The sequence below is a fragment of the Micropterus salmoides genome, unplaced genomic scaffold, assembly GCF_014851395.1.
Source record: "Micropterus salmoides isolate LMB-PRFRI ecotype aquatic unplaced genomic scaffold, ASM1485139v1 Ms_hic_scaffold_8, whole genome shotgun sequence".
Taxonomy (NCBI): domain Eukaryota; kingdom Metazoa; phylum Chordata; class Actinopteri; order Centrarchiformes; family Centrarchidae; genus Micropterus; species Micropterus salmoides.
Window position 1 is genome coordinate 1,593,462 of NW_024044570.1, and position 27,958 is coordinate 1,621,419.

A 27,958-nucleotide genomic window follows, 5' to 3' on the forward strand; every position below is an offset into this window, starting at 1 on the left:
TCATGCGCACGCCGTCCAGAGACAGATGGGTTTAATTCCAGGATGCTTCCTCCTGCATCCTCGTCTCAGCAGCTCAGCACTCTGCAGCTTATTACCAGCACTGCCTGCGGCGGTAATGAGCACAAACCAAACATAAAAGCAGAGCGTCTGCAAGTTTCAGCCTGTTAAAATCCCGTTAATGGCTGAAGGAGATTCAACAAAAGCTGATGAAGTAAAAACAAGATTCTACAGCTGGTGGAATATCACAAGTCAAAACGTCTGGAATCACAAGTGAAACATTTAAAGGCAGCTGTTATTAACGCCTCAACACTAAGCAGTAAGTCACATCTCAGACAGTTAAGAGTCAAATCTTAGAGAACAGCAGGAGTCTGATGTTCAGAGGGAGATGAGAGAATACTGGACTGCCACCTAGTGGGAGGACACGGAGCTGCATCTTCCATCAGTTTCAGTCCAACAGCAGAGAATTTATCATCAGAGGTGATGTGTGTTTTAATTAATTTAAATGTACTTTCTGCAGGTAAATGAAGAAAGGAAGGTGTTTGTGTTCAGCAGGCAGGCAGGGAGGGAAAAATCTAACTTCTGACACATTTCAGTTGCATTGTGGGAAATGTTCAGTGAGGTAGAAGGTAGGATTTTCCTCAGTTACAATATAACAAAATGTTCAATACATGTTTGATTTCATTCATTTGAATCACGAACGAATTGGCAGTTAATTTTTCAATTAAGATATTTATTTTGTTGAGGAAAAGGGACAGAAAAAAGATTCTGGCTTAATTTTATTGGTGCATATTTGTTCTGCCTCAGATTTGGGAAGTGATCCAGTGTTTTGCATCAAGTGTTTGTTCTGACCATCAAGAAAAGTTTTTAAAACCATAATCAACTTTTACTCAGAAGCTAAAATCAATCAGCCTTTAAACCTCGAAAGAAATAACGATTTAACATTTATTGTGATAATTATTTATATCCAGTGATATGAATTATTTTTTTAGCGTGATTACATTTTTGGGCCCCATCGCCCTGCCCTAAACTATAGTGTGTTCACACGGGTTACAACAGTCAGTATGGATCTTAAAACCCTCAGATTTTGACGCCACGATGCCATGCACGAAAGGAAACTGCTCAAAGCTGGAAGAAATTTAATCAAAATGAGGATAGCAGTGAAAGCGATCCAGGAAAACAAAAGTAATTTACAGAGCAGAAGTCTGTTGATCTGCAGCAGAAAGCAGAAGCTAAAATCTTAAAGACTGAAACAGTTTAGAAAGTATCTTTAATGGGACTTTTTATAGTGTCATTATATCTGGTGGGAGGATTTGGTGAGTCTAGATTTTTCATCTGTCTTTGACTGATAGAAACTGATTCTATTCAGTTATCTTGTGAGAAGAAAATGAGTCAACCTGATGATGTCATCTCCACAGAAGACAGGTTAGAAAAGACAAAGTTCATCTTTCTGTCCTTTTTCTATAAATGAATATTTTACAGCAACAATATTTCAGTTATTGGTCCCGCCGGCCGGTCAGCTAGTCCGTCATTTACTAAGTAAACCAATCAGCTGGCCAGCCTGTCGTTCAGGTAGCTCGCGGTCTTGGCGTCCTGCAGCAGCGTTTTGGTGACGTCATACAGATTCTGCTGGTAGGCCAGCCTATAGCGACTGTACACATCATCACAGTGCGTCAGCAGGCGCTTCACGTTCGGAGTGACGTTGCTGGGAGCGCCGTCCAGCCTGAAATCACACACACACACACACACACACACACACACACACACACCTGTGAGAGGAGATCCACTTTCAGGTGGTTTACAGAGCGATGTGTGTCACAGCCCCCGACGTCTTACTTTTTGAAAATGTCCTCAAACAGGCTGGAGGTCAGCGGACGGTGGCGTTTGAGCTCCTCCAGGTAAACAAAGTCTCCGTTCAGGATCACCTTCTGGTACAAAATCTCCGCCCAGTCTGGACTGTAGCTGTACGCCTCCGACACCACAAACACCTGAGAGACAGGAACAGCTGGTCATGATGTGCTGTCTGTCTGCAGAGGTCTGAGGTTCTGGATCAGGACTGCAGGTTTAGATCATTATTTCCTGGCTGTTTAATAAACTCACACTCACTTTACAAAGTTTCATTTCAGATTTTGAGGCTCAATTCGCACCCTTCTATCCAAACGCTTGATATTTTGAGTGCGTTCACAAGTACGGCAAAACGCAACAATAACAATCAGAGAGTTGAGTGTGGAACGCTGGACACTTCTCCCCCACAACGGTCGGCATCTTGGCTGCGTAGCGGTAGGTGAGGGACAACCGACCCGTTAAACCCAACTTGTGAATTTGGCGGCAGAGGAAGCTGCAGCCGCTGCGATTGTAAAAAAAAATTTTGTCCATTTTTAACAACACTGAATTTAAGTCAAGGGAGCAAACAAGCCAGCAGATAATTTGGCGCGTGACAATCGCAGTTAAATGTTGCCGATAAAGATCGACTCGGTTAAAATCGCCACAGAAGAAGTACACTGTGTACACAGTGTACTTCTTGTGTACACTGTGTACACCCGCCGGAACTCCTTCCCTCCCATACACATCTGAGAACGCAGCGACATGAACTCTTTCAAATCACTTTTCAAAACCCACCTTTTTAGACTAGCTTTTAATAATGCACCTGCTGCTGTTTGTTATTTATATTCTCGCCTCGACGCTCTTCTGCGCCATGTTTTTACATCATTCATATATTTTGCTATTTATGTATTTTATCTTTAAATGTACATAACTTCTGGTTTTCATGTAAAGTGTCTTTGAGGGTCTTGAAATGCGCCATAGAAATAAAATGTATTATTATTATCATCATTATTAACTACATGATGGTGTACTAACGTAAGTATCTGAATTGAGACACAGCTAAAATGTCTATAGCCACGACAGTAAGAAATGAGCATACCTACAGTTCTGTTAACTACTGTATATTAATATGCTGATGTTAGCATGGTAGCATCCCCACAGATCGGATGCATGCAGCAGTAGTTTGCTTTGGCTTCTTAGCTTCAGTAACACATGATATGTCACTATGTGTGTTAGCACTTTGCATGCTAACGGGGCTGCAAACAAACTGTATTTTCAACATTGATTAATCTGACGATTGTTTTCTTTGGGCTGTATCACATTCGAACATTATCGTCCATCACATATTTCAAAAAGTCAAATAAACTGCTTCTTCTGAACAGTCATACTTGCACACACTGATTGTTCATGTATTGTTTTTAGTCTTGTTTCCCTGTATTTAATGTTCACTTGTTTGTATCTGTCTAGTCAATAATAATGTAGAAATGTGTTGAAATTGTGTTTATTGTTCCATGTTGCTGCAGAACAGGAACCAGCTGTAAACCAGTTTTTAAACTGAGTCAGGCTGTAACTGTAACTAAATTGTTGCTCTTAAACTTTCCTGTATAATAAATGAAATGAGTTTCTACTGTACAACGACATTTGTAGCATAAAGCTAATGCCTGACACAGCATCACACAAACATACTGCAAAACAAGGAAATGTCCCGTGCAAATAAATGAACTGATGACTTGGAAACTAGAAACTAAAATTCTAGATGTACTGTGCAGAATTTACAGGACACAAAGAGCTTATCGTCCTTTTGAGAAGCTCTCTTTGCGCAGCCGTAAAGAACTCTTTTAAAGCAGATGTTTATGACCTCAGCGTGTACTCGATTTCTCTGTAGAGGCAGAGATCCTGTAAATATGAGGAATGGGGGAATGTAAGGTATGTAGTAACCTAAACACACCTGGTAGCATCGTGGCAGCGCTGTTACAGTGCTCAGCAGCTCTGCAGGTCGCAGGTTGATGACGCGCAGGTCCGATCCCTGGTTCAGGAAGTGCAGCTGGAGAGCAACCAGCTTGGCTGTCCGAACACAGCGACTCGCCTGACGCACACACGAGTCCTGGAAACACGCACACGGTTAATATCTTTCTTATTAAAAGGTTCAAACGAACCAGCATGTAGAGAAGGCCGGGTACCTTGGAGAAGCTCTCTGCAGCGTCCTTCAGCAGACCCAAGACTTTGACCAACGAGCTCTTCAGATCAGGAGAGACGACTGTGTAGAGACAAGTCAGACACGACAGCACGGCTCACACTGGGATCGAACCAGACCAAGAAGCACAGTTTTGGGTTTATTCTTGTGTTGGCTCACCCCAGGGCTGAGACTCGATGATCTTCAGCTGCGTCCTGGCAGCCATCTCGTGGTTTTCTCCGATCTCTCTCCTCATGCTGAAACACAGCGCCACCATGTTGTATTTCTCGCTGTCTGCAGGGAGGCAGCGCTTTATGTAATCCAGCAGAGCCGTCTTCAGGCTGGAGCTCTGCAACAGCAGGGGACGATGGGGTTAATGTGAAGTCAGCATGACCACAGGTGCTATTAGCACTGGTGACGCTTTCTGTGGCTGAGTTTGTCCCCATCAGTTTTTAAAAGCTTCAATTTGTTTTGTTTTCAAATCTGAAGAATAGCAACAAATGTTAACTAACAAATGAAAATGCTCTGAGAAAGATTCCTATGCACACTAAGAAAACATGCAATTAAAATATAAAAGACACAAATGTGCAAAAAGTCCCCAAATAAGTAACTTAAGCTAAAAACACAAGTTTCTGATTACTGCATTATATTTTATTACATCCTGAACTGTCTCCTGAAGTCTGTTTCGCTTTACATAAATTAAGACATTTTCACCATAAATTGGAGCAGAAAATGTCTCCACATTGCAGGAAATTAAATGTTTAATGCTCAAAATCTTCTGGGGGAGGACACCCAGAAGCCCCAATCATATATTTCAGCTTCTGTTCTCGTTCTCGTGACCCCAGTATCATGTATCGTTTGACACAAAGTGACGCCCTCGGTCATGATGAGGTGAAGACATTAGTGTGACGCTAGTTTAACAAACAGCTGAGTTAAAACGGTGTCACAACTGGATTACCTCATGAGATTATTGTCTCAAAACTGCATAAATATGAGGATAATCTGGCGCTGGAGACAGGTGCTGCAGCTTTGGCTGGGTGCAGGAGAACAGTCGGACGATCCAGGGAAGTTTTGGCGTCCAGCGTGCAGACGCTCTCCACTGTTTCGTCTAATGTTGGACATTAACATAAGATTTCTGTCTGTGTGTGTTTGTGTGTGTCCACCTGTCCTCTGTCCGTGTCCATTTTCTTCCTCAGCAGCATCTCAAAGCGATGGTTCTGATGCAGCAGGTCGAAGACGTACGTCATCTCATTATACCTGCCGATACCCGTCAGCAGACGCACCTGCGCACACACACGCAGCGCAGATGATGTCACTCAGATGGCGAATGGGGCGGCCTTTTAGCATCATTCATCTGTCTAATTACTAAACGTCAAGTGGATTCAGTGTCTGTGGCAAAACAAAACAACCTTTATGGCGTGTGGGTCAGTGGGCGGGGCTTACCAGCAGGCTGTAGTGCTCTCCCGGGGCGAGGTAGGTGTGGCTGAGGTGGCGGGCGGCTTGGAGCACTCTGACGATCCCCTCCATGTTACAGGTGAGACTGAAACAGTCGTGAGCCACGATCAGCAACTCTACAACTACAGCAGGAGGAGAAGAAAAGATTTCAAAAATGTCATTTCGTGCCATCGGATGACGTCACGTTAATATATAACTGGTGCTGGTCAGGTAGTGGACAGTGACAGATTCTGTGCTGGGTGTAGTCATCAAGTGTATTATTAATAAAAAATAGGATTGGTGCAACTTTGATCTTTGCAGATAACAAGACACACGAGCAGTGTCTCAATTCGGATACTTCCGTTTTGTGGTGGCGGTGGAGCAGTGGATAAGAAACATGCCTTTGGTGTGAGAGAACCGGGTTCAAATCCACTTTGAGGCACCAATGTGTCCCTGAGCGAGACACTTAACCCCTCGTTGCTCCAAAGCCTTAGCTAAACGAATAAATACACTGTGTGTCTATTAGCGTTGTCTATTCTGTAGGTTGTGTCTGATTTTTTTATTATTATTTTATTATTGTATTATGGTATTTTTGTACAAGTAAGCACATTGTGATCAATGTACAATCCTGAGTCGAATTCCTCGTATGTGTACACACACCTGGCAATAAAGACGATTCTGATTCAACATGGCTGTATGGCACTAAAAGGAAATGACGATCACAACATTTTTCATTATAACCAGACGGATCATTATCGCCATCATTTAATTGTCACCCGCCAAAATCTCTGCCGGCTTGTTTGCTCACTCACAATTAAAATGAATAAAAATGAATAAAAATGAATAAAAATGAACATACTTCTACTTTTACAATCGCAACCGCTGCAGCTTGCTTGGCCGCCATTTTCACCGTTGAGAGAAGTGTCCAGTGTTAAACTTTACTTTTTGACCATTATGAACACGCCATTTTGGTCATAGTGCACTGACTTTTGCTCAGTGTGAACGTACTTATGTACTCAACATAGTAAGTGTGAGTACAGAAGGGCGTAGAAGGAGAAACTCCATTAGTATCCTCTTTCTTTGTAGCCATGTTTCCATCTAATTGTCAAGCAAATTTTAAGCGTACTTATGAAATGTGGAAAAAAAGAAAAAAGAGAGAAATTGTGAAATCTGTGTGTTTCCATCAGCTGGTTTGGAGCGAATAAACCAGGCGAAGGCGAGTAACAAGACGTTGGCTTCCAAACCAGAAACAAAACCAGTCGCATGAACCTGAGGGCCACTGATCTGAGAGAAACAGAGAGAGGTCCTCAGGAATGTGTTTCAAGTTTCAAGTTGCTACCAGCCAGGTCTCCGTGCGTTACGGGAATATCCGGTGTTGTGCCGAGTTTCAGATAAAATGCTTTTAAACGCTGTAATATCACCATCAGCAGCGTTCACTGAGATTCAGCAGCAACATGCGGTGAGAACCTGTCTGATCAGCGTGCAGAGCAAAGGATCTGAGAAGGACCTTTAAGAGGTGAACGCATCATTCAGCAGAACAGCTGATCAGACGTGAGTTACAAGTTCGCGACATCAGAACTTACTCGTAAAAAGTGTTTCCATCTCCCGTTTAGCGCATTTTGCTGTTTCCATCAACCTTTTCTAACGCGATGCTTCAAAATGCGCATTAAAAACGCTGATGGAAACACGGCATGTGAAGTGCTATTCAAGAACTATACTGAGCACTATTATAACCAGGAAGTGTCTCCTTAAAGGGACATTTCATTTAAACTGGCAGCCAACGTCAAGTTTGTACAAAACATCTCAACCAATGCATCTTTAAATGCTTCACTTTCTACACTTTGTCCTCTGCAAATACGTCAAACCATACATGGACGTGTCAGTTACATGTGTGCTAGTAAAAGCTGCATGTGTGAGTGTTTGTGTGTCATACTGCAGCTCAGGTCTCGCAGTGGAACAGCGTTGAGGTTTTCCAGCAGTTTGACTCCCACCAGGTTCGGGTCATCACACAGTTTGATGAGCTGGACCAGCGAGTCCCGGCCCTCCGACGGCCTGAGAACCTGCCTCTCTGCTGCGCCACACAGATAGGGAGAAGTTTGATTTTAAGGAACACAATACTAAAATCTCCTAAGAACACACCCTCATTCGGCATGCACGGAGCAGAACAACTTGTTGCTGTGTTTCTTGACATGAACTCTTTGTACACTCTCTTTGGATGATTATTAAAACGGAAATACTGATGGTAGCTGCCAATCTCAACTCTGATCTACATAAAACTAATCAAAACGTTTGAGGATTTGCTGTTTTATATACTGAAAATAGACTTTTTATTTTCAATTCAGTATAATTTGCATTCAAATGAAGAAAGCTCAATATATTTGACACTATTTGTTGGACGAGAGCCTTTTCAAGTTGATCTCGTGGGCTCTGGACCTTTTTCTGACATTTAATAGACTAAACAATCAAAACTCATTCAGATTAGAGAGCAGGCACCTTTAACCTTCAACCTAAATAATTCCTAGAGTTGATTCAAAGTAAAGCCGTTCAGCACATGGAAACCAGTGTGTATTTCAATTATAATTTGATTCTATAATGAGACATAAGACGACTGCAGGCCCAGATCTCACCAGGCTGCAGCTCCTGGGTGGAGGCCAGCAGCCCCTGGACCACGGCAGAGGAGACCAGCTCGGCCACAGTGTCTGCAGAGAGACCCTGAGCTTTGATGAAGGCCTTCGCCTTCCTGAAGCGCTCCGGCAGGTCCGACAGCAGCAGCTTCTCCAGCACCGAGCAGGATTCCTCCCTGCAGACCTGACTGAAGGAGCACTGCAGCTCCTGGGCGAGACAGAAGGACAACGTCACCGAGAAGCACCTGTTTCAGCGTTTAAACTTAAAACGATAGCATCAACGAGTATTTCCTACGACGGCGCAGGGTAGGGTGGACTGATCAGTACCTTGGAGAGCTGGTAGAGGCTGAGGACTTGTTTGCAGTAGTTGATGCCATGGCGACACTGGTCCACCAGTTTCTGGAGCTGGACCGCGACCTCGTCGTCGGGGAGGGGGAGCATCACGAAAGACGACAGGCTGCTGATAGACGGAGCTAGAGGAGATAAGGAAGGAAACAGATATCGTGTTGTTTGTAAATAAGGCGGCAGCATTTAAAACAAAGTGTTCACTGAAAATAATTGATTTTTAGATGCATCGCGATGCGGACTTGGACGACTATTAATCGGTTCACAAATGTCAACAATCGATTATCTAGAGGTTAATCGATTACGCAATGTTGACGGAATGAAAAAGTGGAATTCGGACATGCGGGAATGCAGCTCCGAACTGTCTGCGGGTCACATAACGGAGAAGTGTGAACAGCTAGCTGAACTTCACACATGATCAATAAAATCAATGCGCAACTAACGTTAATGATTTTCACCTCGCACAGCAGCGCTTAGCTAGCGTCCTCTGCTCATTCTTCAAAGCTAAGTGAGAGGGGAAAGCGGAGCAGAAGAAAACATGAGCGCTAGGCTTCAGTCTGGCAGTAAATGTACAGTGCAGGTCGCAGCGTGTCCGTTTATTAAAGTCTGTCTGTTGTTTTCCAGCTGCTGGATAAGTTAAGGCAGTTAGCGCTAGCTAACATTTCTTCAGACTGCGTCCTGGAAGCTGAGCAGGACGCTTTCGGCTGCTAGTTCAATGTCGTTTGTTGTCATTCATCCACATATCGAGTACACAATGAACCCAATGCCGTTTCTCAAGGCCCACAGTGCTCGATCCAAGATTACAATAATGATAATAATGATGCTATGCAATGTTAGCTACATTTATATGAAGTAACAAATATCTGCATTTCATTACTACCTACTTGTTTGGATTGTTTTAAATACTTTGCTTTAAAAGTACCAAGTAGTCACACGGTGAGAAAAAAACATCTTAATCCGTTTGTTTTCACATCGTAGCCTCATAATCGTAACGAGGTGCCTAGAACGTCCCACCCTCGAGGAGATGCATCGAGGAAACAAATTGAATCGAATCGTTGACCTGATATTTGGAATCGAATCGTGAGACCAGTGAAGATGCACTCCCCTAGCTGGTACTAAGGACCCTGCTCTACATCGGCAGAGGTCATATCTTGATTATAAAACCTTCTCTGGTCAACCAGAGCTGTTGGAGGTGTTCCTCAGGGTTCGATTTTAGGTCCTGTACTTTTTTCAGTTTTTCTTGTGACACAAGTAAAACTTTCAATGCCGGCCGGACTTTTCTTCTAAGTATTTCTACACTGTGGTATTGCTAGTTTTACTTAAGTAAAGAGCCGATTACTTCTTCCACTACTGGAGAGAAACATCAGAAGAGAAGCCACTGCTGTGCCAAGTCTACATGCCGCCGTGAGCATTGACTTGTGCGGAAATTTGTAGGAGGAAAAGTGGCGCTTTTTTTTGGGAGGTGCCCGTCCGTCTATGGCGAACAGCTGCAGACCACCTTCAAGGTTTACACTGGATCTGTTCAGCCACAGTACTACTGTGGACTAAAGGGGTCAGACAGAGTTCCCAGTAAAAAATAAACTCATATCTTTCTGTACAAAAATGAGGGATGAATAAAAAAATTAAAAGATATGAAAGCTAAAGCGTTGCCAACAGTTACATATGTTGAAATAAAAGCTTATGTGACAACTGCAAAATGCATCTGAAACACACCGGGAGTAAAAACAATAACAATATATTGTGATAGAGTATATTTATATACACACTGAAGATCAGAAGCTTACAGGTAGTCAGGCTCTTCGTGGACAGAGCTTCTGATGCGTCTTGTTGTGTTTCAGGGTTCAGTTCTCCGGAGGCCAGACCGCGGCAGCGCAGCACCACCCACATGTCTGGGTGATACAGGGAGAAATACCGGCAGACCCGGCTGGCTTCATGGATACTGCCTTCATCTAATGTCTGACCAATCAGCACAGGCAGAATGTTCCTCCCCTCTGGACTCGGCGCTGATTCGGTTTCCAGCTCCTCCTGGCCCTCAGAGGGACCCGGGAGTCCCTCCAGACTGAGACACTTGTCCGTGTTCAGGGCTGATATGTTGGAGAAGGAGAACTCCTTCATGAGCACTTCGTATGTGTTCATTTCAGGCGCGATGGCGGGCGGCGGCAGGTTGAAAACGCTCTCCTTCTCCATGGCGGCGGTGAGGACACGTCGTCGGACCCGGCTGATCCACAGCTGTTTCTCCAGGCTCTCCAGTTTGTCCACGGGAGCCGGGCTGAGCAGGGAGAGCCAGTGAGCAGCGAGGCAGAGCAGCAGGCAGCGTTCCTGGACATCCAGCAGCTCGCTCTGAGCCTCTGTGGCCGCGGGGGAGTCCCCGACCCCAGTTTCAGCCTGCGACAGGAAGAACTGGGAGGCTGATTCTGGATCTGTGCTGTCGGCCTTCAGCTGCTCGTGACATTTCCGCCAGAGGCTGACCCGGGTCTCTAATCTTCTCCACTGCTGCTTGGACCTCTGGGAGTTTACTTCCTGGAGAAGCTACATGGAAGACAGTCTCATAAAACATCAGACTCAGCACATAAACAATCAATTTAATAAAAATGACTTACATTTGAATATTAAAGAAGAAGCTGAAAAATAACCTCGTCAGTGCTCTCCGGTGGACAAACTTTGTAATGGAGACATTTCTTATTTACTAGCCACATAACTGCGATTATCTATGATAAACCGAAATCTGTTATTTACTGCTGCACCAATGTGTAAGTTGAGGTTTCCTAAAAGTGAAAAGGTGAGGGCAGTAGCCTGGACTTTTTTATGAATTACTGTGATTTGTCATATTTCCTTAATTCGGCTAATGGCAAAATCGTAGATCCTGTGAATTTCCTTTCACGTGAAAGTCTAAATGCTGTTTCTAATTCCTATTTATCTCATTTTTAATCTAATTTTGGAGAAATACTGACTCCTTTGTTAATTCTTTTAACTATTTTGTTGAAATCTCTTATAAAACCCCACCATGGGTTTGATTTTAAATGTTTTCTCCATCCCAGGTCGCTAAACCTCCTAAATTTCCCAAAGAGAACGTGACCTCAGCATCCTTCTGCTCTGCTGAGGGGAAAGGTTAATGGATCATTCAAACGTTGATAGTTCGTCCTCTGGAGAGCAAGAATGTGATCAGAAAATTATTTACTAGTACCGTACAGAGACTGTTTGACTAACATGGCCATCATCATTCTAGCTAAGTCAATAATTGATAATGTAAAATATGCATGACTCTAAAATGTAAATATAATCTTGATGTGTGGTGGGTCGGACCTGGCTGAGAAGCAGGCGGTGGACGGGCAGGCCGGCCAGCTGGGCAGCCTGCCTGGCCTGGCTGTAGAGGCCTCTGGCCTGCAGAGCGTCCACTGCAGCCTGGAACTCCTCCTGCTGGACGGAGGGAGAGCAGCACTGCAGCAGCCTGGGAGACAGGCTGACCTCTGACCCCTGCAGCAACTGACTCAGCTGACTCAGCTTCCTGAAGTCTGGACCTACACACAGAAAACCACACACTTTCAAAACTTCACACTAAATTCACCTGTGTACACAATAAAAATAAGCCTGTGGACAGATCGGAGGTCAGAACGGACTTCTTTTTCAGAGGACGCCAGCAGTTAATAATCCTCAGTCATCTGCTGAGCTGCATCCGGCAGATTCTGACAGGTTCTGTGATCAGTGATTTACTCTCCGACCTCACCGTTGGATTTCAGGAGTTTGTCGACGTCGGCCAGGAGCTGCAGCAGCCGGTGGAGGTCGTACTGGGAGGAGCAGCGCTGCAGCATCGTGAGGAGCAGCACGGAGGCCTGGCTCTCCACCCACTGCAGGGGGAGTCCACCGGAGGGTGATGGGCCTCCGCTTCTCAGCTATATCAGCAATGAGGAAGAGAAGGCACATTAGAGGAATGAGCACTGCCTTCTGAATCTCTGGGAGCTGCACCTTAGTGTAACTTGTATAGCACTCGGGAGATGTTTGTGCTGCTAAAGCAGTTGTCTGGTTGTTGGTATTTATTTATATCTACCCTGCCACGTTCTCCCTGTTCCTGAGTGAGGTGAGTCTTTCCTGTCCTGGATGATTCAGAAGGCTCCTTGTACAGAGCTCTTCTAACGCAACTCATAAAAACCTGAACTGAGTTATCACACAAATAATGCTCACTGTGATGGATTATCTAGTCTCTTCAAGATGTTTTTGCACAAATCGAATACTGGTCTGTCTGTGGGCCGGACTTACAGCGATGAGTGTCCTCTGAAAGTCCAACAGCTTCGCTTTGGCCTCAGAGAAATTCCTGTAGTCACAACACAACTCAAACATCCTCAGCACCAACACCAGGGGGCAGTCCTGAGAGAAAGACACAAACCTCAGTTACTGATTTGAATTGGTTTTAAGTCAGTCAAGCAACGTTATCTGCTTTTCATTAACTATGGGAATACTTAGTGTTTATTGTGCCCAACAACTTTATCTTTATGCAATAATCATTTACTGCAACTTCATGCATCCATGCTAATTACATTTATTCATTCATCCAAAGCGTCCCCTCTGGAGCAACTAGGGGTTAAGTCTCTCCCTCAGGGACACATTGGTGTCTCACAGTGGATTCGAACCCGGGTCTCTCATGCCTTTGGTGTGGGAGACCCGGGTCCGGCGTGTGTCGTATCCACTGCTCCATCACCACAAATTAGACAGAAAACATTCCATCCAAAAGTAGAATATCAAGCAACAACCCAGATATTACATTTTTGGGAAGTGGCTGGAAAAAAGCCCAGACAAATCCCTGAAGGTCCAGTCAAGGAGAAAATAAGAAAAACTTTTCTCTCTCAAATTTAATATATCGCATATTAAAAGACTTTTCCCCAAATGAAAAGATGTAATATCTTCGGAGAGAAAAGCAGCCTGTGGAAATGTCACACTGTGTTGAGTAAGGAGGGAGCTCTAATCCAGTCTGTATAATCCTTTTCATGACTCCTCCATCCAGCTCCTGACCTAAATAAGATAAAAACTTCACAGCTTCAGACAGGAGGGAGAAACACTGCGGTGCGCTCAGCTAATGTTTTAAAATCTCTCTCTCTGATCACATAATTCATTTTCTCATCTTTTACCCTCTGGAAGAGCTCGAAGCCTCGTAGGAGGGGCCTGATGTGGCCCCGCCCCAGCAGCGTCCTCCAGATGATTGACAGGTCGTGCAGTGTCCACTCGTGGTGCTGCGGGGCTTCGACCAGGTGGGAGGTGGCTTCTCCAGCTGTGACCTCATCGACGGAGGTCAACACCCACGCGCACAGGCACGGCACCAGCTCCGCCTCCTGTCAATCAAACAGGTTTGACAGTTTGGATAAACCGAATGAACTTTAATTGTGTTTTAGTCTTTAGATTCAAACATTATTAGTTCTGGTCAATAGGGATGCACCCAGTGTTCGGCCTAACACGTCAAAAGACCGAATAGATTTTATCGAACAATCACGTTTCCATGTCGAAGCATTTTAAAGTGTCCGAGCTGTTTGCAGACGCTGTTCTGCTGAACTGTCTCCAGCACATGTGAAAAGAACAGCTGTGAGTGTTTCTGTCTCTCCTCTGTGAGAAGGAGATTAAACTAGCCGCGCCTACATTCGGAGTGCACACGTATTCCAGCCTTTACGGTAAGTGAAGCGGCCCAGAGCGAGCTGACAGGCAGGTTAGAGACTTTATCCTGTCAGTTTGTCTCTTTAGTATGAAGAGAGGCTGTGAAGTTTTCATGTTACAACATTATTTATCAAACCGGGTCGGACCGGATGGATTTAACGCGAGGAGGAAACACATGTGACAATGTCCGGTTTTCAAAATAAGGTGTGGAAATAAGATTAATTGGATTATATTCACAGAAAGTATAAAACATATTCCATTAAAAGTAAATGGACTCATGTAATTTTACTTTAATTCTACTGGACCCCCCCACCATAGTCTCTGCACATCCTGTGGGAAACGAAAAATGGAATGTTTTTTTAGAAAAACCTTGTTCGGTATTCGGGAAAGTTTTTCATTATATTCTGTTTCGTCCAAGACTTTTCTTTTCGGTGCATCACTATTAGTTACATTTTACTGTGGCTGCCCCCCAAACATTTATCAGTCGAGCAGCCATGAGACTTATAAGTTACGGAAGTTAAGTGAAAGGTGGCTGCTGGTGACCGTAGCTAACTTGGCAGACGTCACAAGTAATCCAGTGTTTCTCATAATTTTACATCGGATGTATAGATAAGAATGACAGCACTATTCTAAATAAGTAAGAGGTCAATGGAAATAATAATAATTACATCAAGAACAGAATCTGAATACACGATAATAATAATAACACATCAAAATGATGAAAAAGACTGAAGTAGTGTTCAGTGGCCGACGCTGATAATTAGAGAGCAGGATATATAATCAAAACAAAGTCCAATCTAATATCCATCTTATCTCAGCCAGTGACATGTTGTTTTAGATGGAAGCTTTATTCTGCTCTAGATTTCAAAGCCTGTCTGGAGTTTGTCAGACGCCGTTCGGCTGCATTATTCTCTACAGAGTAACTATATATATTTAACGCTGTGAGATTAGAGCAGCGCTGACATCGCTCCACAGCATGTTTAAATGTCACGTGACATGGTGACGAAAGTTGGACACAATTTCCAACCAGCATGCCTTATTTTAAGTCCAACATGCATCACGACAGGTCAGCGCTGCGCAGAGCCACATGAAGTCAAACGCACCTATTAACACGTTGACCTGAGGATGGCGCTAGATGAGTCAGACGCTCACCAAAGCTCTTACAGTTCATCCTGAGGGGGAACATGAATTTCATATATTGGATTTTAAACATCAGTGGTGTTCTGTCACCTGTTTTCCTTTTCCTCTCCGACACACCCTAATATGCTCTACATGTAGACACACTTGTATGACTTCCCTTCACAGCCTCATACAGTGCGTACCAAATCACACGTATCTGCCCTTTATGCGTGTGGAGACTCACATGTCTAGACATTGCTGTAAAATATTCCACAGTACTTCCAGAGAATATAAAGTATATAATCTGCGAGCAGCACGTTTCCCTGCGGCATTTTGGCGCCCCGCCGTCTTTTCTCTCATTAGAGTTTGGCCGTGTTTACCGTTTTGGTCACTTGCAGAGTAAATTCATAAAATATTCTGCTTCATCAGAATTTGGACTGAACGCCGACTCACTGTTTGTTCTTGTTGTTTATTCTGTGCAGATTTTTACTGGCAGCTTTAAATGCAGCGGCCTTGAAAGTTTATTGTTTTATCCTTTTTTATAACAGTTAGATGGCCAATAGGAGATCGACTTTGAGATCTCTTCTCTCACATCAGAGTATCTGATTTAGGATCTGCAAACGATAACAGTTAATTCAATTTCACACTTCGAGATGCGGCTATGATGCCGGAAACCTTCACGGCTCCACTGACTGAGGTTAACAGCTCTGCTGCATCTACAGATGAGTGGAATGTGTTTTCTAGGCAGCATTACATCTTTTTTATAACTTCATTCCGGTTTTATTTGCTGTAAGAAGACACTTTGATCGCGTGTGAAACATGTTACATGGAGATAGTCTTGGTTTTAATTGTTTTAGTGTTTAACTTATGGGTTAGATATATTAAGGCCCCGTCCACTCTGGGGAGACCTGCGTTTGCTCCTCCCGTCCAGACTAAAACGGCAAAAACGAAGACCTGAAACGGAGAAGTTTGGAAACGCCGCAGACCCCGTATTCTTCGTTTTAAAACTCAGGAGAGCGTTTTAGTGCGGACGGGCAAAAACGGAGGACTTTAGAAACGATGACGCAGACGCTCGGCTCTCTGATTGGGTCTCATAAGTCACGCACATCAGAAACACGATGCTACCGACAGAGTTTGTGATTTGGTATTTTTATTAAAATATTTTGTACTGTGCAAATAAAACTTACAGCCTACACTTGTACCGTGTCTGTTGCCGTATTTACTTTGCGACGATTCCCAGCTCGTTATTGGTCCGTGCAAAACAAGAAAAATATTGCGGTTCTTCATCTGTAGTACTTTATTCTTTTGTATTTCTTTTCTGTGCAGTTTGCCCCCCGATCACTTCCACTGACCTCTTAATGGCCAGTATGAAACCTGTTTTCCTGTTCACATGGGCACTTGACTATTGTTTTAAGACAGACATGAAATGATGTGACCCTTTAACACGCGGCCCTGTCTCGTCTTGGGTCAAACTCATCCCCGTCCTTTCTGTCCTTTTAAAATAAAAACACCAACAACAGTATTTTGCTGACTCTTCCAGCTCTCAGGGGCTTAAACATAAATTTGTCCAATCTAATGTGATTTGGGACGATGCGCTAACTCCTCCCATCATGTAAAACCGCACAGTTAGCTCGGGGGTAGCTAGCAGCGCGACATCATGGCTCTGAGGTGTGTTACCTTCTGTAATTTGGGGCCACAGAACAGGTTTATCCAGCCATGCCAACGTTGGATGGATAAATATCTGTAATCAAATTGATGATTAGCATTTCTGACACTGTTGCGCAGCAGGGATCGCTGGGTTACCTGTTGACAAGCAGCCAGTACAGCCAGCGTTGCGCAGCGTTGCACCAGCGCCTCCTGCAGCAGGTACCTGCAGGGAACCGCCTCCTCCTGGCTCTGCAGGAGGACCTGGAACAACTCCTGGGGGCGCTCCGGGCTCCCAAGGGCCTCCTCGGTGTTCAGAGACGCTGACTGCTCCTTAGAGCCACAACTCCTCCTCTGACTGTACACCTGCAGGTCCTGAAACGCCAAAGTCAGGTGGGCCCTCAGGGCGGGACCAAACTGAGCTGCTAATGACCTCACCTGGAGAAAGAACCAAATACGGTCAAAGGAAGAAGTTTGGCATGACAGGATATGAGGAAATCTCTTTAAGATGACTTTTTAAATCTTATGTTTGATTTTTTTACCAGAGATGTAGGTGTGTAACAAAGCATTTAGTGTTTAGTAGTGTTTTAGTTTATAATAAACTTAAATCACTGTAAAAAAGCACTGTAGTAAAAGTAGGACTGCTCCTTTGTTTATGTTTTTTTGGTCTTTTTAGTTGTATTTTTTGAATGTACATGAATGTACATGAAGTACATTGAGGTTAGATAAATAAATACTCGTTAGTGGTCACTTTAATATTGTGTACATAAAGTACATATATGTATATATAAAAAACATAATAATTATATAAAAATTGTTAATTGAAGGAATGTAAGAATTAAAGGGAGTACACAAGTTTTACTTCTTCCTACTCCTTTTCGCACATGTGATAGAAGTGTTAACACAGGAAAGAAGGTTACTGTGTTTCTCCTGTTTTGAAACATTGTTTTATTATTTTATACTTTCTCTTGCATGTTCAAAATAAAGATTTCAATTCAAAAATCATAAAAACTATGTTGTTACCATTCTGTTTTTTTTCTTAATGATCTACAAGCGTAGAGTCTAACACCGGCAGACGTGCCACAGACCGCAGTAACAAACTCTAACCATCTGTCCGATGCACCGTGTACAGACGCGTACAGGTGTTGTGGAGGCGTGTATTCACCTGCTGTGGCGGGAAGTTGTGCAGCTGGACAAACAACAGGAAATGGATGAAGTGCCCGTCGTCGGCGCAGTGGGCGGGGTAAACAGAGCTGAGCTTCAGACTGTGGAGCTGACAGAACTGAACAGGCAACGCCCACTCCTGAGCCGCCTCGTAGGACGACCTGGCGACACATGCACACATTCATAGAAATATGTAGAACCTTTTCTGAGCAGATTCTTATTAATATCGTGTTTGAGCACTTTGGGTTTGGTCAGCAGAGGCTACTTTTCCCATGCTTTGATCTGCAACCAGCGCTTCTTAATTCAAACTACTAGCTTGCCTGCTAACTGGTTGCTGACCAATTTATTCTGTACTTCTGCAGCGAGTCGAGTTGGAGCTGATCGATGTTGAACAGCAGCTGCGTGTTTATTTCCGAAACAAGAGAAGCTGTCGGAGGAGATGGTTTGTACAACTCCTGAGCCGGTGGAGGCAGAAGAAGGATAAGCCGGAAATGTGTAGGAGGAAATGCGACGCTACCAAGCTAAGTGAATGAAAACAGTGATGTGGTGAACATTTTACTGAATTTATCTGAACAAAAACTATTTCAGCATCAACAGTAACTAAAAACAGGTTAAACAAGGACAAATATAATGAATGTACGACTATTATTTTATTCTCCCAGCAGCCCTTTAGATTCAGTCGACATGCTAACGTGAGGCTAACACGCCGCCCTCACAGTCACTATGTGCGCGTACATTTTACTCCACTTTTTTGGTGCTGACGAGTGTAAAAACATGCAATGACATCAGCTTTGTGATTTACCTGCTGACGCCCTTCTGCTCCAGGCCGTCTGTCACCGCAGCCTCCAGGTAGCCAATCAGCTCCTCCGCTGCTCCAGGCTCCGCCTCCGCCAGCTTCACAGCTTTAGACACCGAAAGAGAGATAAATCAAAAGCTGTGTGTGTGTGTGTGTGTGTGTGTAGATGCTGTGTGTGTGTGTGTGTAGATGCTGTGTGTGTGTGTGTGTGTGTAGATGCTGTGTGTGTGTGTGTGTAGATGCTGTGTGTGTAGATGCTGTGTGTGTAGATGCTGTGTGTGTGTGTGTGTGTAGATGCTGTGTGTGTAGATGCTGTGTGTGTGTGTGTGTGTAGATGCTGTGTGTGTAGATGCTGTGTGTGTGTGTGTGTGTGTGTGTGTGTGTGTGTGTGTTTACCCAGTGTGTGTAGATGCTGTGTCGGGGCGGTGTGTGTGTCCCGTGTGTTCCAGTGCTGCAGGATGGTGTTCACGGCTCGGATGTCGACCCTCAGCTTCAGGCTGCAGGCTCCCAGCAGCTCACAGAAACAAACGCACGCTGACGCCACAGACGGCACATTAAAGCACTTCATGGCCAACCTGTACACCTGCTGCCAGGTGTTCTGCAGCCTGAAACACGCACACAAGTTGGAATAATGTTTCGCCTTCTTTCCTGTTGCCTTACTCGTTTCGCTAGATCTGACCAGACTTTCCTGAGCTGCATTTGAGGGCGTCATACTCACAGCAACGCGACGTCACTGCAGCCGCTCAGATGCTGAACAAGGAGGGTGGCGTAAGCAAAGGATGGTCGGCCGTGACGCAGGTAGTACAGGAAGTCCAGGTTCTCCACCAGAGCGAACCTGTTGACCAGGTGAGGGCTGGAGAAATGAGGAAACTCCGACGCTTCTGTGGAGGACAATCCCAAAGATTAACGCACTTTTACGCAGCCTGAACACCACGGGCCCTCAGCTTTGTAAAGAAAGCCGACTAAGCTTCACGTGCTACCGCTCCAAAAATAATAAAACAACACATCATAATCTGGATCCACATCTGATAAAGGGTTAAATACATTAACAGGACTGAGTCTGCACTTCAGCATGCTAACATGATGATGTTACCGGGTGTAATATTTAACATGTTCACTATCTTAGTTTAGTGTGTTAGCGTGCTGCCGTTTTCTTATTAGCAATAAACTCTACAGTACAGCTGCAAAGTACAGCTGGCACTTTTGGGAATGTCATTAGTTCAGCAGGTATTTGGTCATAAACCAGAGTGGCCTGATGGTGGCGTTAGATGAAAAGTCACCAAAGTTATTATAAATCCATCCTGAGGGAAATTCTAATGCCTGAACCAAAAAGATTTAATGACAACCGTTTCACTCAAAACCACAAATATCACACTCTAAGGACACTGCTGGCATGGCTAAAAATGTCTGGGCAGTTTCAGGGGTCACGACATTGCAGCGCCCTTAAAGCTGGTTTTCAGAGCTCACCGGTGGAGTTGAGGGTGTTTGCCGTCTGCCAGCCAAACAGCCTGGAGGGGTCCAGAGGATGGAGCGACTGGAAAACACAACAACTCAATAATGTGCTTTCAACTTTACAGAAACAAGCAGTGAGTTCGTTTCACCAGAAGACTGTTCTACTTAACAAAAACCAGAGTGTTTGTTAACAGAGAGGGGAGCAGCAGGATGAACAGGATTAATGGGCTCCTGTAGCTTTAACACTTTTTAACAGAGGCTGACAGGTGTGAGTGTACCTGCAGGAGGTGGTAGACCGAGATGTCAGAAGACGAGTTGTTTCCTCGGGGCCCAGCGGGGAACAGGGCGGCCCTCAGTTTAGGGTGTGGTGCCAGCGCCATCTTCAGGAGCTGGGGGTCGACAGTCCTCTCTGACCTGCCTGACCTTTCACCCTGGACCACCACCTGCACACAGGAAGCACATATAGGACTGTTCCAGACCCAACCAGGTGGATCAGCTTTCACATCACATCCCAGAAGACACCGATGTTAAGAGGGATTAAATCTGCTTGAGATTACAGTGTCTGTAAAGAGTGGGAGAGTCTTCATGGTGAAGCTGATCGTGCATCCAGCACTTATTTTGCAAAAACTCAGTAGGTAACAATTACAGTAAAGTTCTTGCACAATAGAAAGTCTGACACGTGTGTAGGATTCAAAAACTGTGGCAAAACCAAAGGGGTTGGGTCAGGATCTAGTGACTTAGGCACATATGATCGACAACATTTTCATACCCGAACCACTCAGAAGCCATTTAATTACTCAGGTTTCTGCTGTGAGTCTTCTTCACCCATCTGCACTTCACTGTAAATGTACACCAATCAGCCATAACATTACGACCAGCTGCTGGTCATAATGAAGATCTTCCCTTTGCCGCCAAAAAAGCCCCGACTCTGTCTGATTTATCTCACCCACTGACAGGTGACATGGTAACAAGATAATCCGTGTTAATCACGTCACCCGTCAGTGGCCATGACAGCTGATCGGTGAACGTGAACAGCACATTACTGGGAGCACATTTCAATTCCTGCCCACTGAAGCAGGACAGAGCGTCAGTCAGGAGGCAGAGTTTGTGGTGTCTCTGCAAGAACAGCTTCTTCCTTCATTTTTGTCTCAAGCTGACTCTTACTGAGATGCCGTCTTAGCTAAGAAAATACTGAAACTGAATGGTGGAACAATCCCTGCACTTGGTTTCTGCCTGTTGTATTATTATTGTATTACATTGTTATTGGCTTTCATTCAGTCTACAACATTCAGGCGGCGTGAGCTCAGCCCGGGGGGACTTGGCTTGGGAGCCAGAGGGTTGCCGATTCCAGCGTGGACCACTGCCGAAGGTGGCCCTGAGCAAGGCCCTGAACCCCTAACTACAACGGCCCACTGCTCCTAATAGGGTTAAATTAAATGCAAAGGACAAATTTCACATGCTGTGTATAATTACATTTGGACTGAATAAAAATGAACTGAAATGAGTTGTGTTTAAGGCTCTGTATCCCAACAGTCACCGATTTAAAAGCTATTTTTGCAGAGGTAGAAACACGCATGGATATCTGACATGAATGTTTGCTGTGCTTGTTGAGTCACAGCTCCTGGTTCCCAGGTGGGATTAGATTGAATGTTTACCTGGTCGATTCCTCCGGGGGCGAACATGATGGCGGCCAGAGCCAGCAGACTGTGTCCCTCTAACAGCAGACTGCTGAGAGACGCCTGGCTGCCGGGTAACAGCACCTGAGCACTGGTCAAACTGGCCTGGAAGACCAGTGCTGGATCTGGAACAGGCAGACAGACAATATATAATGATATAATGTTTAAATGGCTGGGCTTCTTATAAGCCTGCGACAGCCACAGATACCAGATTTATTTTCTCCCCCCCCCCAGAGCATTTGATTTATTGATTGCTTCCAAAATAACACAAGAAAATCTTACATTTTATATTTGTCTTTGATATGATCCATAAAATAAAATAAATGAAGAGGAAGGAAGCTGCAATTAATCTGTCAATACTTTTTTCAAATTCTAATTTCTTTAAATTGTTGCTTACTTGCTTAAACATCATTATCAAATGTTGGAAATGAATGAAAACTGTCCAGGGTGACGTATTTAAATGTTTTGTTTTGGCCAAAACAGTCCAAAGATATTCAGTTTAGAAGGTTACAAGAGAGTAAAGCGGCAAATCCTCATATTTGAAAAGCTAGAACCAGAGAATTTTTGGCATTTGTGCTTCATAAATTATTAAATTTGTTTAATAAATGTTGTTCATTATAAGGAAACACCATATCCATCATCGTAGCAGCCCGGTACCTGACAGATCTCTGGTGATCTCCTGGATCTTCACCAGCATCTCAAACCAGGGCTGGCTCTCAGACAGGCTCTGATTGGTCAACAGGGGACAGTTTCTTGGAGTCAACCTGTGGAGGAGGGACACAGAGTTCATTGGCAGCTATTCTCCCAGTAAGCTGTAAAACTGAAATCCAATAAAAAGCACATGCCGTCTTGTCAACACACACCTGTAGTGCTCCAGGTAGGAGTAGAGCAGGTACTGGAGGCTGTGGTCCAGGCAGAAGGTGATGAAGAGGCTGTGGAGGTCCAGGCCCAGAGGGGAGCGGTACTGAGGGACAGGAGGCGATGAAGCCATCACCCCTCCACCCTGAGCCAGCCTCCACAGCAGCTGCTCCAGGTCTGCCAGCTCCTCCGGGATGAACAGGCCTCTCCTGCAGGAAAAGACACAGACATGAAGCCAGCAAGAAGTGTGCACGCCAGGAAACGGATAAGTCAAAGAAGTCAACTTCAAAACCCTGCATGAGGATTCAAACTGATCTGTGATGCTTTATATTTAGGGCCCGAGCATGAAACACGCGAGGTCCCTGTTGGAACTCAAGGATTTATTCTCCCTTCCTTCTGCAAAGTTACCTCAATTTTAGGGGCCTAAATATGCTCGAAAACTCGCCAAACTTTGCACACACGGCGGGGGGGGGGGGGGTGAAAAATTTCCTATTTTATGGTTCTTGCGTATTTGTGTGTCAAAATGGCTCGCTAGCGCCCCCTACAGAGCAGCCCCCAGCCAAAGTTTCACCTACGTGTACGAAATTTCTGTTGTACGTGTATCATGTCCAGATGTACAAAAAAGCCTCTTGGAGCAAAGCCTGAAACCCAACAGGAAGTCGTCCATTTTGGATTTAATGGTAATTTTTGGTCGTTTACACACTTTAACGAAGGGAATCAGTCCGATCGACTTCAGATGTTCGCCGTCTAATCTAAAGTTGTACTTTTAATCAGGAAGTTGTTGTAACTTCAAATCTGCACCAAACTTTACATGCTTGATAACAGTCCCGCCCCCGAACACATCTACATGCCAATATTCATTTATACTCGTAGCGCCACCAACTGGCGACAGGAAGTAAGCTCTGTCTGACACCCATCGTGCGACGTAAATCAATTTTCACAACGTGTTCCACACTAGACGTGGTGAGACCTAACGTATAGATACCGGGTGTTCTGTCGCGCAACATGGGGGACACAGCAGGTGACGTTTAAGTCCTCCGTGCAGTGTTTGAAGTGTGTGACAATTCAGAGCTTCAGGAACATACGGCGCGAGGGCCCGCCCAACGCTGCATGCAGCTTTAATTTGTTGTCATTTCTGTGTTGACAGGATTTGCTACCAACACAACCACAATAATTGTCTGGTGTGTATTTAGTGTATAACAAAATATTTGCTTCTTCTGCCCTTCTGGGGGCTTTTGTAGCAGAAAGAAGAAAGAGCAAATCTGTCCATTGCAGTGAATATAAATATCTACATCTGAAGCTGTGTCAGTTCTGCTTAATCTGTGTTCAAACATCAAATAGCACAAATGAACTAGCATCATCTGAGAGTAAAAATTGAATTACAAGCAGTTGATCCATGGAGAGTGATATGCACATTGCTAAATCTAAAACACTTCAAATAAAAATATGTGAACTGCAGCCTGATTTCAAAACTTCAAATGAACTCTAACTTCAACATTAAACAAATATGGATAATCTAAGACAACTTATATAACATCCTTTCTTTTTAGCAGGGCATTGATACAGACCAGTGGCTGTGCACAGTTGAGACTGCATATTTTGTGTGTATCTGGAGTATTAAAAATTATATATGTGTATAATCTTCTAGGCATATATTTTTTGAAGGAACTGGGCATCTTCTGAATTGTGAATAGACGTAAACATTATGTGTCTCTCATGTGCTGCAGTAGGTTTCTCAGGCTGACCACTGCGACTACAATCCTCAGCACTGCCTGTTTCTTTGTGCTTTTTGAAAGCATATCCCGCATGGCATATATTTAAAGCAATATCCCTTCAAAATACATGTGTACCTCGAAGAATTGATTCTCTGTTGAAGGCAAAGGCTGGTTAGATTTTTCATCTGTGCATTCACTTTGTATTTTGTTAAATGATAAATTCTTACTTCGCAGCATTATTCCTACACCTGCCTAAAACTTTTGCACAGTATTGTATCTAGGAGTGGGAATCACAGGGTAGCTCACAATATAATACACGGCTCACGATAACGATAATATCACGATACAGCAATTCTGCGATAATCGATGTGTCGCTCGACAATCCTAAAGTGATACATCCCGATATCTAACTATTAATACAAAACGCCCGTGAAAAAATTTACTATTTATTTGCTGCAAATCCAAACTGTTAGAAAAGAACACAATTCTGCTCAGTCTGTAAAATAAAACTACAGAGCAACTATGAAAAATTATTATCAAAACATTTGTTTATAAAATGCACATAAAACGCAAACTCACTGAATATTTTACTGCAAATACAGTGTGCCACCTGAGTCTAATCTGTCCATCACATTATATTAATTAAACTGTTCAGTGACGCAGCGTCTTGCTGCCCTTTCTCTTCCTACTGGTAGCTGTATTTTTAGGCCACTGGGAATGTTGGGTTTGAGTTTTGACCCTTTGGGGCTGCTGTAGCTGGAGTGGCAGATCAAGACAGTGAAGTTAGCAGCTCTTTTTTTATTTCACACAGAGCTCTGGAAACATGTACTTTAAGTATCTGACACGTCACTGAGGATGTTCAGCTTGTGAAGCAAGATGTGTAATTTATGTTAAGATTGTATTTTCACGATGGAGATTCCCATTATAAGTTAGCATTGAGCTAACATATTATGTATCGATATGATGGGCTGGAGTATCGATACAGTAGCCATGGAAAAATGTACAACGACTAAGGATTATGCACAACATAAACGGCACAACGTGACATTACTCAAGAAGATTACTATGTTGTTAATGTAGAGATGATGCTCTGTCATCCTGATATATTACCCAACCAAATGGATAAAAGCAAAATAAGTGGATAGAATATATGTAAAATTATGTGGCATGTGTGTCGGTAACTATCAGAGAGGTGAAAATGGCTGCTGTACCTGGCCAGCAGGTCCAGTATGTTCTCCCTCATGGAGGTGCTGCACACTGTGTTGTTGTTCACCAGCTCTGGGGTTAACTCAGGCCACTGGGAGGCATCAGAGGTCTCCCTGTTCCGGATCCAGTCGACCACCCGGCGCTGGTCATGCAGGGCAGTCAGGTAACGCCACAACACCGCAGAGTCACAGGAACTCAACTCTAACAAAAACAAAAACGCAGAGGAGGGAATGGAATCTTCCAAACAAGCAGAATTAAAGGAGACGGTCAGGAACCAGTGTGTGGGTCTACCTGTGTGCTGGAGTCTGGACAGGAGGACGGCAGACTGGCAGCTCTGGTCCCAGTTCCTCACCCAGTCCAGTCGGAGGTTCCTCCAGAGCCCCCCCCCATCCTCCTCAGACCTCTTCTGTCCCACCAGCTCCTCCAGAACCCCCCCACCACCACCAGTCTCCCTGCGGACCATCTGGACGACCCTGTCAAGGGGGAGCAAGGAGAGGTGAGCCGGGTAAGAACAGAAAAAGAGGAGAAATCTGGAATTCACTCAAAGGAGGGCGCTCAGAAGAGAGGAAGGGGAGGTGGAAAAGAGATGAAAAAGGATTCAGAGGGGTCGAAGAGGAGTAAGACTGTGGAGAGAGGGGTGGTTTTCTAAGGAGGTGCAAAGAAGATTGAGATGAGGAACACAAAAGATTCAGAGAAGATGGTTTGACAGGACAATGTCTTGACACTGTTCTTGCGCGCCTTTTGTTGTTGATCTTACCAGATCTGCAATTTTATTGTATCCTAAAAGACCCAATATAATCCAACCAGCAAGTCTCAGACTCAAAACTCTTCACTCAACAGTTTGATTTTCTTTGTCCAGTAAGCTGCATTTTAGTTCGGTACCAGTTAGCTGCTACTACAAACAAGCTATACAGTTACTATCCTCAAGCTTTTCGTTTTTCACACTGCTTACGGTCTGTATTTATTCAGCAATAGTCACGCAATGTATGTTGAGCTAGTTTCCTGACATAAATATTGAAAATATAAATACAGATATAACACAGAATTTATTTAACTCTGAGACAAACATGCAGTATCTTTACCCCTGTGATGTGGTGTTTGAAGGGCAGCGGGATGCAGGCAGGGATCCCAACCTCTCCATCTCCTTTATGAACACCACGCTCTGCATCTCCTCCGCTGGAAAACAACTCCGCCTCAACAGCTCCTCCACCTGTAAAGATGCACATAGAGAAGACATCAAAAACATACGGCTGCTGACGGTGAGCCCAAAGTCAAGACCAGAGGTTATCGAGATGAAGACAAGACCAAGACTTTTAGGGGCTGAGACCAAGTCGAGACCAAGACCAGTTCACCACGAGAACGAGACCAGAGGTGCTTCTCAGAATGATCTGAAAGATCCACATTCCTATTAAAACACCCACATACAAATACTTGGAGCTGAAATCAATGTAAGCATCGCCGTTGCTGGGAAGGTCGTTAACGGTAACAACACATTTATAATTAGGGTTATTGGTTGCATTTGAAGCAATGCGTCTTACATCCAATCAAAGTTTGGATGTTAACAAATAAATCAGACAATACAAAAGCGATTTATTGATGTTCCCAAAGTTACGGTCTTGACTGGTCTTGAAATAAAATCCAGAGTCCTCAATGTCCGAGACCGAGACAAGACCATCAAAAAGAATTCCGCAACACTAGCTGTCAGGTAGAAAGGAGACTGTCGTTGTATTTAGTGTTCACACCAGACTCACCACAAACTCCCTGAGCTCTTTGTCGTCGGTGTAGAGGCAGATACTGTGCAGCTGCTTCTTCACACTGAAACCCTGAAAACACAAAATAACGGCACTAAACTGTCAATTTGACTTTAAAAAAGAAATTCAGCTTTGTGTTTTTAGCTGACAGCTAATGTTAGCGTCACATCCTGCCTACTGTTTGCTGAAGGGACGTTTGGGAAAATACTTATTTCCCTTATTTTCTAAAAGTGTGTTGAGGAGATCAATACAAGTCTCAGATCTGTAAGTTAAAGGCAGAGCTGGATGTTAAAGTAGTTACTGGACTTTACTCCCCCAAAGAATGTCTGTTTATAATAGATCAACAAATGAGATACGTGTTAATCACTGAGCTTTGTTGTTATGTGTATTTTTGAACTTTGGAAAAAGCCAGGCTAGCAGTTTCCCCCTGCTTCCAGTCTTTATGCTAAGCTAGGCTAACCACGTCCTGACTCCAGGTCTGGACACAGACATAACATCTCACGCTCATGTTAACTGTTACTGGTTTTTAAGATACTGACATTT

At 44.1% G+C, this 27,958-nt stretch overlaps 1 protein-coding gene across 1 annotated transcript in view; it reads right to left on the reverse strand.

The window, feature by feature from the left end:
* Positions 1-921: 921 nt before the first annotated feature.
* The window catches only part of LOC119893697 (spatacsin-like), a 42,707-nt gene continuing 15,670 nt past the window's right edge, over positions 922-27,958 (reverse strand). Inside the window, exons 12-40 of the mRNA XM_038706018.1 lie at positions 27,416-27,487; positions 26,747-26,874; positions 25,956-26,137; positions 25,670-25,865; positions 22,749-22,952; positions 22,543-22,649; positions 21,865-22,010; positions 20,488-20,652; positions 20,225-20,291; positions 19,476-19,638; positions 19,154-19,362; positions 18,764-18,863; positions 17,963-18,122; positions 16,957-17,235; positions 13,518-13,718; positions 12,652-12,759; positions 12,122-12,287; positions 11,701-11,915; positions 10,182-10,926; positions 8,380-8,525; positions 8,056-8,260; positions 7,362-7,499; positions 5,438-5,571; positions 5,158-5,277; positions 4,175-4,343; positions 4,002-4,078; positions 3,770-3,925; positions 1,834-1,985; positions 922-1,720 (exon numbers count right to left, since the gene is read on the reverse strand). Of these exons, the coding sequence (XP_038561946.1) occupies positions 1,546-1,720; positions 1,834-1,985; positions 3,770-3,925; positions 4,002-4,078; positions 4,175-4,343; positions 5,158-5,277; positions 5,438-5,571; positions 7,362-7,499; positions 8,056-8,260; positions 8,380-8,525; positions 10,182-10,926; positions 11,701-11,915; positions 12,122-12,287; positions 12,652-12,759; positions 13,518-13,718; positions 16,957-17,235; positions 17,963-18,122; positions 18,764-18,863; positions 19,154-19,362; positions 19,476-19,638; positions 20,225-20,291; positions 20,488-20,652; positions 21,865-22,010; positions 22,543-22,649; positions 22,749-22,952; positions 25,670-25,865; positions 25,956-26,137; positions 26,747-26,874; positions 27,416-27,487 (5,085 nt within the window). The 3' untranslated portion in view covers positions 922-1,545. The remainder of the gene's footprint in view (positions 1,721-1,833; positions 1,986-3,769; positions 3,926-4,001; positions 4,079-4,174; positions 4,344-5,157; positions 5,278-5,437; positions 5,572-7,361; positions 7,500-8,055; positions 8,261-8,379; positions 8,526-10,181; positions 10,927-11,700; positions 11,916-12,121; positions 12,288-12,651; positions 12,760-13,517; positions 13,719-16,956; positions 17,236-17,962; positions 18,123-18,763; positions 18,864-19,153; positions 19,363-19,475; positions 19,639-20,224; positions 20,292-20,487; positions 20,653-21,864; positions 22,011-22,542; positions 22,650-22,748; positions 22,953-25,669; positions 25,866-25,955; positions 26,138-26,746; positions 26,875-27,415; positions 27,488-27,958) is intronic.